General features: G+C 32.6%; 1 protein-coding gene across 1 annotated transcript in view; it reads left to right on the plus strand.

Annotated features, from left to right (window-relative positions):
- Positions 1 to 884: 884 nt before the first annotated feature.
- Positions 885 to 12,150, plus strand: part of LOC110443072 (fibril-forming collagen alpha chain-like) — a 43,401-nt gene continuing 32,135 nt past the window's right edge. The window contains exons 1-5 of the mRNA XM_021487051.1: positions 885 to 1,194; positions 7,280 to 7,411; positions 9,323 to 9,342; positions 9,699 to 9,728; positions 10,720 to 10,773. Coding sequence (XP_021342726.1) covers positions 1,119 to 1,194; positions 7,280 to 7,411; positions 9,323 to 9,342; positions 9,699 to 9,728; positions 10,720 to 10,773 — 312 coding nt within the window. The 5' untranslated portion in view covers positions 885 to 1,118. The remainder of the gene's footprint in view (positions 1,195 to 7,279; positions 7,412 to 9,322; positions 9,343 to 9,698; positions 9,729 to 10,719; positions 10,774 to 12,150) is intronic.

Here is a 12,150-nt window from a genome sequence, read left to right on the forward strand (position 1 = left end):
TTGAGATAATAAAAATGTTGTTTTAAACTTTGTTTTATTCAAATTTTGTTTGACAATACATCGAAGTACATGTTTTATAGAACAGAAAAGGAAACAAAAACAAGTGTCGTGACACTTATGAAAATTTGTTACCTGAAAATGGTGATGATCGTTTTAATAAAAATCCATGAATAAACTTAATTTCAAACAGAAATTTCAATATAATGAATACTTGTCGTACTTTGAGTTTGGGATATATAAATTGGTGGGCTTAGAAACTTAAGTTTTTTTTTAGTTGCTTAAAATTGCAGCAATTGACAGGTTTTCGGAAATCTGATCTTGATGATACTGAAAGGAGCTTTTGCATGGTGAATCTTGTCTGTTTCTCGTTCTGTAGGCCATGACATGTGTCGATGACCCCTGGAGATAACAGTCCATGGGAAAAGTAGGGTACATCGTTTTTTATGAAAGATAAAGTAACGTTTTAAAACAAGACCCGACCTAAAAATGTCGATTTCAGCGAAGTCAGCAATCAGCAGGGCAAGAGTCTGTCAGTCTTACATTAACTGCCTCCAACGGTACAAGATTGAGTTTCAACTGGAATACTTTCCGCTTGAATGCAAAAACCAACCCAGCGTTTCCAGCCATTAAACAAACCCTCTAGCCAGTGTTTCCTTGCGGCGTCATTGCTTCGTGATAAAATATCGCCTAGCAGAGGCCAGCTTCTGAGGTCACTGCCGCGGAGTCTTCAGCTTCTGTTTGCTGCAGCGGCGTATTGATAAACGAGGGTACACGTCATGTTACGCGGTCCTGTCTCGTGCGATTCCCAACCTGCAAGAGCCAGCCAAGAGCTGTTTAGTACGACGTCGCCGATTGGTCTGTTTTTGATGACTGGTATATTAAAACTTTTCGTCAGTTGTGTAGTAGTTTGAGGCGGCCCTCCTTAACGCTGCTCGACTCAGTGAAGTCATTTTTCCCAAGCTTACCCTAGGAATCCGGTGTTCCAATACTCAGATATTGGAGCACGGCTCTTCCTAGTTTCAGGAGCCGTATCCGGCTTCGGACATTACAACTATACTATCCTGAACTTTTTTCCATTCCTATATTCTTTATGAAGTTCGGGATTAAACGTTTATAAAATGGCATTTGGAACAGTTCGGTGGTCGAACTGTATACTCCCATTATTACTATGGGTGATAGGAACAGCGGCTCAAGGTACGTATGCTGATTAATATCAATTTTAAATTAACATAACTAACATGCAACTATAACGAAATGGATGTTTTGGTCATGTACCCTATTTAAGAAATACCGTAAAGTATATATATATATTACGTGAAAATAGAGCATCGAAATTCACAAATGTCGCCATTTTGTCAATTGAAATTATCTGTAGTATCTTCATAGAGGACATTGGTTTCCTGCAGTGATTTTTGTTTTCATACAAACTTTGGTATGTAACAGATATGCATGTCATACATATGTTTTGAAGAGAGAAACTTCTATGTTTGTAACACGATGTCATCTATGCAGAACTGTGTAGAAAGATAATATACATGTATGTGTCTAGTTGCGAACACATCAATACCAAAAACAACATATGTTTATACTGAGGTATCTACTACTCCTATTGTTTATTATTGATTAACGTTATTGTTACAACATATTGTTTGTCACATGGATGCTATATACACTGTATATTCATAGCGAAAACATGTACTAATTCCGTGTTCTGTCGGATCAAATTCTTAACAGGCCTGCTTGAACTAGTAAAATCCAATTTCCGACTGGATGGGACAATGCACGGTACTTGATGCAAAAATATTGTTGTCAAAGGTCTTGAAATTACTTACGTGTTCAAGAGAAAGAAGCCATATGGTGAAACTTGATTGACTAATATATTGTAGGCTTTGATTGTCTACCAAGTGATAACGCATGCTATTCACCAGTGGCAGTTTGTACGGTAAGGACGAAGAGGTATTCTGGCGTAGAAATCCGAGTTTCTTCGCAACGGTGCCACGTTGCATACATAGTAACATAAGCAGACCAGTCTTGAAAACGTGCATTCAAAATTGCATGTTTGGTAATTACTATGGCAATACAATATGCCATTGAATATACAAACGGAACATATTGAATAAAAAAAGAAAGAGTTGAATCTTAGAGAAATGTTTGTCTCGAAATAATATAGGTCAGTTGTGAAGCGGAACTGGTTGTCAATAAAAATGATGTCTATGCGCATGCGCAGTCGAAAAAATGATGACGTAAGGTTAACCGAGTTTGTTTGTGGTGAATGAATGCAACACACATACATATCTGACCATTGGTCATCGACTGGCCACCATATTTGGTAAGCATCCTCACGTGTCAAATTTAACAAGGTTCGATTGTGATTTTTTTTTTTTTACCTATTTAATTTTTTCCTGCAAATAAATTGAATTATTTGCTTCAACTGGTAACAAGAAGCTTTGTTTTTAAAGCCATATATCAAATATTTGAATTGTTTATTATAACTGATACTGTTATAATGTAAAAGATGGGTTTAATAACATGCGAGTTTTTTTAACTTGATAATGTATTAATTGATTTATTCATCTTTACAAAAAATATCGGGCCCTTCTCTTTTTGAGCGTGACTGTCGCATGGACGTTAAATCCCAATAAACAATATCGGGACTAAAATCTCCAAGTTATTTTACCAAACCATTTATATAAAATATCTGATCTGGTCGTGTTGTTTCCTCCTAATTATCCTTGTAGGGTCAATTGAATTCCATTTTACCCGCGAAATGGTGAACTCAGCTTCCGAGTTCGTCATGTGGAGAATAGGGGCTCTCCAAGGGAGAGCACACGCTTAGACTTTGAGTATATTTTGTATTTTCATGTCTAAGTTAGTATTAAACTAATCGTATAGGAGATTAAGAACAAGCTCTTTAATGTAGTTTCTTGCCTAAATATGTCAATCGAAATGAGAATTCTGAAACCCCTATGGGTGGCCTCTTCAGATTTTGAAACGTGGCACAACCTTAGACATGTGTAGCGACTACGTTATCAAAAATAGTGCTTAGTTGTCAAGTTTTAATATCGCGGAAGGCTTTCATCAATTAGATACTCTATACTATCTGTTCTCATACTGTCTGCATATTTTAGGGAAGATCGAATTCTAAAGAGATTTTCGTTGATTTAAACATGTTTTATCGATTCTGTATGGCAATGGGATTAAATATATGTTTAGTAAACGTCAGACTAAGGTAACCTTACCTAAAAAGTATGGAAGGAGGGATGTAGACTCCCTCCCTGCTAACTGCACCAATAGATCTGCTACTGAATTACATATTACCACACACAGTATGTCCTTCTTCCTATTGTTTCTTCTGTTTGATAATGAACCTCTCGGTAGTGAAGCACAAGTAAACTCAACCACACAAACAAAATCGTATAGTGGCGGGCTGTATTACTGAGATTAAAGCTACTTCGCTACTTCATTTATTTTGTTGTACGCTTGTAGCTGTAGTACTTACTAGTTTGTGTGCACAACTATCCTCTCATAGCTCAACTTGGGCATATTTAAACACATAAACTCTTTTGTAAAATACATTAACCACCTGGTAATATTATAATAAATTACAAATTATCTACTCACATATGTTGGCGTCAGAGTTGTGTCGACATTTACTAATTAAGTAACATACTACAAGACAAATATTGAGGGTGTTATTAAGTTGATCTACTTTCCGTAATGCCTCAAAAAGTGTTCATGTCTGCGGGTTTCAAGCATCATTAAAAAGGTGTGTTGCTGAAAACAACGATTCAGTAACTAATGGAAAACACGAGAAATATAGCAATGATAAATTGTATGGTTAGGGACGAACTGCAGAAGTTTATACGTGTGTAAATCATAACTAAAGTAGTGAACGCTAGCATTATTCCAGTCCAAAAGTTTATACATGATCCAGAGGTTTACAAATGTGTTTAAAAACACTAGCATTATTAAGATCCAGAAATTTATACAGGTGTGAAACATACCAAAAATTGTGGACGCTAGCGCTATAAAAAGATCCAGAGATTAAAAGAAGTTGTAAAATAAGTCTTTTGGAGCTTGTGTTGTCTGATAAGTCAGTGCCCAACAAAAAAAAAGAGATTTTTTACGAGTTTTTGGTGAAATAGAATACACCACAAGACCAAGAGCAGGTCTGCGATGAAGTCGTGTTACACGAAGGTGCCGATATAACTGGCACTGTGTTATCTTCAAAAACCTAGCAACGGTTTCCTTCCCCCTCCCCACTCCCCTCCCTTGAGCTCAACTAATGCTCCCGGACGTGTACACGTGTGCGGTATATAAGTATTGCCACGTCAGCGACGCATACGCTTTTAGTTTACTCATACATAAGTTGAAATTTAAATGTATATTGCAAATTTTGACAAAAGATTTATGACATCTTTAAGCCGATAAACGGAAAAATGATGCTTTAATTTCCCGTATTGGCTGCAGGGTTTTGATAAATAAAGACACAAAAAGTAAATAATCAGATGATTTATGTTTGCTTTGAGTTCTTTTTAAGATATTTTGGCGATTGCTAATGTAACGAATTATAAATACTGTTAGTTATAAACCGATTTTGAAAAAAACCTTTTTGCAAACATCAGCAACAATGTAATATATATATATATAATATTTTGTGATTCTAAATATGAGTAGGAAGTTGGTGGCCAATATGGTGCATACAATAATAAGATATAAAGTGTTTGATCAAATTATTATTAGTCGCGAAATGTAATAAGTATACAGCAAGCAAACGTTAAATATATGTTTATAGTATTAGGTGTATAACATTGTATATACAGGTATAGTATATGTTTATAGTATTAGGTGTATAACATTGTATATACATTTATAGTATATGTTTATAGTATTAGGGGTATCGCATTGTATATGCATGTATAGTTTATGTTTATAATATTAGGTGTATAACATTATATATTCATGTATAGTATATGTTTATAGTGTTAGGTGTATAACATTATATATACATGTATAGTATATGTTTATATTATTAGGTGTATAACATTGTATATACTTGTATAGTACATGTTTATAGTATTATGTGTATAACATTATATATACATGTATAGTTTATGTTTATAGTATTAGGGGTATCGCATTGTATATGCATGTATAGTTTATGTTCATAGTATTAGGTGTATAACATTGTATATGCATGTATAGTTTATGTTCATAGTATTAGGCGTATAACATTGTATATACATGTATACTTTATGTTTATAGTATTAGGTGTATACCATTGTATATACATGTAGAGTATATGTTTATAGTATTAGGGGTATCGCATTGTATATGCATGTATAGTTTATGTTCATAGTATTAGGTGTATAACATTGCATATACTATACATGTATATGCAATGTTATACACCTAATACTATAATCATATACTATACATGTATATACAAGGTTATACACCTAATACTATAAACATAAACTATACATGTATATACAATGTTATACGCCTAATACTATGAACATAAACTATACATGCATATAGTATTAGGTGTATAACATTGTATATACATGTATAGTATATGTTTATAGTGTTAGGTGTATAACATTATATATACATGTATAGTTTATGTTTATAGTATTAGGTGTATAACATTGTATATGCATGTATAGTTTATGTTCATAGTATTAGGTGTATAACATTGTATTTACATTTGCATGGCATTGTCACTATATAGCCTCTTTGAAAGCTGTGTCGTTGATGGGACTTTAATTACCATGCATCACGAGACACAATTCTTAGCGTATTAATACAACACTGACTGGAACTACAATATCCAATATAAATAAACATGACGGCTGCTAAAGTATCGCTGGCCATTGTGAGATTCGACAATGCCATTGTAAATTTATGTGCAAAATAAAAAATAAAATAAAATAAAACATATTTTTTCAATGAAAACAAGACCAATGTCTGCAATATCGTACAAAATGCACATCGGTTATCAGAAATATCGTCTGTTACACTGCACTGATCAACAGGGGTTCGTTACAAATGTCTGAAATACACATATTCTATAGACCTACTGACACATATGTTACAGACCTACTGATATGAGTCACAGCACGCATAAACATTTCAGACATTTGTAACGAACCTGTGCTCCGTCGCAAGATCACTTACTTCAAACGCTACTGTATCAGTTTCACGCGTCTCGTATCCACCATTCCTCAGTTTCTGACGACATGTCAAATAACGAGGATGCTATAGAATCTACCGACTGTTGTCAGGTTCCCATACAATCAATAAATACATTCACGCCTGGATTCTTCACAAAATGAGCAAAGAGAAAAGTTCGAATTAACCTCCAAAAATAACTCCATCGTGGAGGGCAAGGTCGGATTTACGGTGTTCACTGTATTTGTCCATGCGCGAAATTTGTTCCGGGGAAAAATCGAAACAATTTCAAATCTAACTTTCAGTTCAGAGTCCTATTGATAAACTTAAATCACCCTATAGATATATCATACGCAATTGTATTGATACTAAATTGTGGAATAAAATTGAAGTGTTTGTTACAATTTCAAAGTACTACTTTGTGTGCCAATCAGGACGCGACAATACGCTGTTCAAACTATTGAACAAAATTGTGTGGATTGTCGATAAGGCGGGCATTTTTATTTTTAGATATAAATTATAAGTTAAAAAAAGAACATAAGCGGCAGAGAAAACGTAAATATAAGTATTGAACTGTTTTTGTATGGTATTTATGATCTATTTGAATGACACAGCTTTGCAAGCAAACAAATCATAATGCGCTAGTTTCGGAGCGATCCGCTCCTTTTTCAAGACACAGTGAAACAGAACAGTTACATGTACATATACATCATATTACAAGAAGATAAAACTGATATACATGTACTATAATTGAAAATATAGCTATTTTATAAAACCAATAGTCCCCTCGGCTTAGGACAGTATAGTATTAGGTGTATAACATTGTATAAACATGTATAGTATATGGAGTATAATTTTTATATTTAATATGTAGTAAATGACATTGTATAAACACTATGTGGAGTAAAAAAACCAACACTATGTGATGTATAACATGGTATGCATACACTGTTTTGTGTGTAACATTGTCTAAACGGTATGTGGTTTATAACAGTGTATATACACCATGTGACGTATTACTTGTACATTGTATGTACCTTACTATTATCGCTGAATAACATTTTTATATATTTATTATTTTGAAATCTTTTACGTTACATTACAGAGAAGACATCATGCAGCTTCAAAGGAGATATTGTTCTAGATGGACAGATTGTGAAAGGTCAAGACCGCTGTTCAGAATGTGTTTGCAAGTCAGGGGTAATCTCATGTTATCAAGTGGATGAATGCAACATCGGTAGGTTTTCATATAAATAGCATTATTCTCTATAACTTATGTCCATAACCTAAGTGCCTAACTTACGCCAGTCTATGCTTACTGTATTCCATTGCTTTTCTGTGCAGGTTTAGGGAAAGCTAGAGAAAGTGATCTCCTACCCATATTTTTGCTTAGATTTTACTTCAATGTTTTTTTTCTTTCTACTGTTTGGCCTTGTATGACCTTGCATGACCTTGTATGACCTTTCTGTATTGATGGGTATTTACGATTTAGTCAAATAATATGTATCTTATTCCGCAACCGCTGTCACATGATCTGAATTCAAATATTTAGAAATTCTTACCTAATGCCTCCTACTATTTATATTCCTGATCAGAACCTCAACAATATTTAAATAGTTTATGTGGAATCAATTTCATTTGATAAACTGAATATCAGATACAAACACATTAATTTCTTTAATATTTATAATAATATCAGAAAGCCGGTGCATTTTTGTTATTGGAGCTGTTTTTGTATCGATATCAATTTGATTTAGAAAGGACAAGTTTATGATAAAAACCGTAATCATAAACGGTCAAGATTATTTAATTAGAATGCCGCTTCTAAAATGTTCACATGGATTCAATATCTCCTTTTATCTGCATTTAATTATAAAGAGTGTACATCTTGTAAAACATTGAACCCCTCAGACCTCAATATCAGAGGACATATGTCGAGCATGAATTATTTATCCACCAATGCCGCAAAGCACTTAATTGTAAAACATAACAAAAAAAACACCTTTTTATGCTTTCGTATACATTCATGGTATTTTTCTGTATTAGATAAAAAGTTTGTATTTTTACGATTGCAACATCTCGTGAATTAAGCTAAAATTAGATGATCACCTGATATTGGTATGCCGTTTTTATGACTGAATGAACCAGCACACCAGGTCTGAGAATTATGACTTATGACATGCTACAACCTCTCTTCTAAATATTCAAGTGTTAAGGAACTTTGAGCAATTGTCTCGTGTTTACTTTTAATTGTACATTTCAGTCTCCAAAATTTATTTGAAATATTCACGTTTAACAAGCAGATTTGCAGTTTCAGGGACAGAAAGGGGTTCTCGTTAAAATAGAGCTACACCCAACTCATCGGATCGCATGTATTGACACATCGGCGTTGTTAGCTGTTACCGTCTCAGAATCTGTGTTAGATCACATCGCCAGTAAAAGAAAAAAAATCATGTTGTTATGTTTCTGATAGAAATAAATGTTAAGTCTGATAATGTTTCTAAAGGGAACATGTTTTTTTTAAAAAATAACACATAAATACTACAGTTCATCGTATTTTTTCAAAACTTTGACGAAGATTCCATAGAAAACCACTTTGCAGTTTCTAAAACAACAGCTAATAACTACACTACTGCTACATTATACTAAAACAACAACTAATAACTACACTACTGCTACATTATACTAAAACAGCAACTAATAACTACACTAGTGCTACATTATACTAAAACAACAACTAATAACTACACTACTGCTACATTATACTAAAACAACAACTAATAACTACACTACTGCTACATTATAAGGGTAGGCGTTGTTTCTAAAGAGAAGCACGTACAATACTACGTTACTAGGGTTGATGTCATTTGTAAATAGAACTACGTATAATACCTAAAGCTACACTTAGTGCTAGCTTACTCTTAGCGGATATTTTTGAAATTACAGACTTTGAAGACTTAAATAAGTAGTGTAAGTCAGTTCCCAACATATCCCCGCAGACTAATGCTAAACTGTACACAAATACTGCTAATGGTTTCATTTTGTATTCTTAGTTTTGCCAAAGACTAGTCGTCTCTATCATACCCTATTATGATTCAAAGAAGAAGGTTGAAATAAATCTATTTTTTATTTTTTTTATTTATTTCAGAAGAAACAAATAGACAAGTTGTGAGTATACATTACAGTAACTACATGTATATCAATGAAATTCAAAGTGGAATCGTTATATTGGTATAAGGAGTACATAGTGCCTTTCAATTGTATCAGGATGCATGTGGCACACTCACATATGTTAATGGTAAACGAAATTTGATAATAATTGTCAGATTAATCTTGTATAAATGTGATATACATTCTGATAGATTTGTTTTATTTTATTTTGAATATATATTACTTCGTACAAGGTCAATATATATAATATTTGTATGAAAGAAAAATATAATCATGTCTATTCGCTGTTATACTTAATCGATTTCCCAATGAAAATTTTGACATTTTCCTCATTAATGGCCATTCTTTTTCAGGGAGATTCAGTCAGGGAAGTTGAGGCTTCCGTAAGTAAAAAAAAACATTTTCTTAAATTCAAATAGATTCACTGCTTTCTTTTAAATTATTAGTACATTTAGTATGCTCGTTTGAAATAAATATTTTACAAATGTTTAAAAAAAAATCCCCATATTCTAACTTGATGAGTGATGTAAATTGAGAAAGGATGAGTCGCTATTACAGTGTTATTCGTTGTTAATTGTGAACGATGGATTGTGTGTTTACTGCTTTATATTAGTATGTACTTATACCTTCTATTAATGTATCAAGGACAGTTACAATACACCTATAATACGTGTTTGCAGGTAGTTGTAGACCATAAGCGGAAATGCTCTTACATATTTTTTCTGCATTTTGACTCTTACTGATAAGACCATGACCTATTTTTCATTTAGAAATTTAAAAAAAGAATTGTTTTGTACTACATGTATTACTGCAAAAGATCAATAAAGACATTACATTAAATTACTAAGCTACAGCTTCATTTCATAAATCACCGTTATGCATCCAACCCATATTTATTGTAAATGCGGATCATGATTTATATTCAGTTAAGTAGGTATATTTTCAAGTATATTACAATTACCAGCTTTTCCTCAGCGAGTAGACGGTATATGAAAGCTCTCAGGATTAAATGCAAATAATGATCAAGTTTTAAAAGTTCGCTATCTTGTTTATCCAATAGCTCAAACATAAAATAGAAACTAATTTCTCTTACTTTATCAAAGATATTAAAAGTCTCTGATTGGGATAAAATGCAGTATATGATGTCATGATTTATTTGTGACGTCACAATCCCTCGTGCTATTTCACCAAAGGAAATTAAAATAGATTCATAATAAATAGATATAACTGTATAACATCCCATTAAATTGTCAATCAAATTCAGGTTTACCTTATTAACTCTTCTGGAGAAAAGAAATTATAGTATTTTGATAATGATAATTCAGTAATATCACACTGAGTGACGACAGTAACCTGACATTTTTATTTTTTCAGGGACACCAAGGACAGCCGGGTTATTCAGGATTCGTGGGTAAAACAGGAGCGATGGTATGACATTTACTGGTTAATTATAATACATCACCATACAATAGTATGACATTCACTGGTTAATTATGATATATCACCATGCAATGGTATGACAGTTACTTGTTAATTATAATACATTACCATACAATGGTATGACATTCACTGGTTAATTGTGATATATCACCATACAATGGTATGACATTCACTGGTTAATTGTGATATATCACCATACAATGGTATAACATTCACTGGTTAATTATGATACATCACCATACAATGGTATGACATTAACTGGTTAATTATGATATATCATCATACAATGGTATGACATTCACTGGTTAATTATAATACATCACCATACAATGGTACGACATTCACTGGTTAATTATGATATATCACCATACAATGGTATGATAGATGACATTTACTGGTTAATTATGATATATCACAATACAATGGTATGATAGTTACTGGTTAATTGTGATATATCACCATACAATGGTATGACATTCACTGGTTAATTATGATACATCACCATACAATGGTATGACATTTACTGGTTAATTATGATATATCACCATACAATGGTATGACAGTTACTTGTTAATTATAATACATCACCATACAATGGTATGATAGTTACTTGTTAATTATAATATATCACCACACAATGGTATGACAGTTACTTGTTAATTATAATACATTACCATACAATGGTATGACATTCACTGGTTAATTATAATATATCACCATACAATGGTACGACATTCACTGGTTAATTGTGATATATCACCATACAATGGTATGACATTCACTGGTTAATTATAATATATAACCATACAATGGTACGACATTCACTGGTTAATTATGATATATCACCATACAATGGTATGACATTTACTGGTTAATTATAATACATCACCATACAATGGTATGACATTCACTGGTTTATTATGATACATCACCACACAATGGTATAACATTTACTGGTTAGTTATAAAACATCACCATACAATGGTATGACATTAACTGGTTTATTATGATACATCACCATACAATGGTACGACATTCACTGGTTAATTATGATATATCGCCATACAATGGTATGACAGTTACTTGTTAATTATAATACATCACCATACAATGGTATGACATTAACTGGTTTATTATGATACATCACCATACAATGGTATGACATTTTCTGGTTAATTCTGATATATCACCATACAATGGTATGCTAGTTACTGGTTAATTATAATATATCACCATACAATGGTATGACAGGTACTTGTTAATTATAATACATCAACATACAATGGTATGATAGTTACTGGGTAATTATAATATATCACAATACAATGTCATACCATTGTTTGGTGATGTATTATAATTAACAAG

The sequence above is a fragment of the Mizuhopecten yessoensis genome, unplaced genomic scaffold, assembly GCF_002113885.1.
Source record: "Mizuhopecten yessoensis strain PY_sf001 unplaced genomic scaffold, ASM211388v2 scaffold716323, whole genome shotgun sequence".
NCBI lineage: Eukaryota > Metazoa > Mollusca > Bivalvia > Pectinida > Pectinidae > Mizuhopecten > Mizuhopecten yessoensis.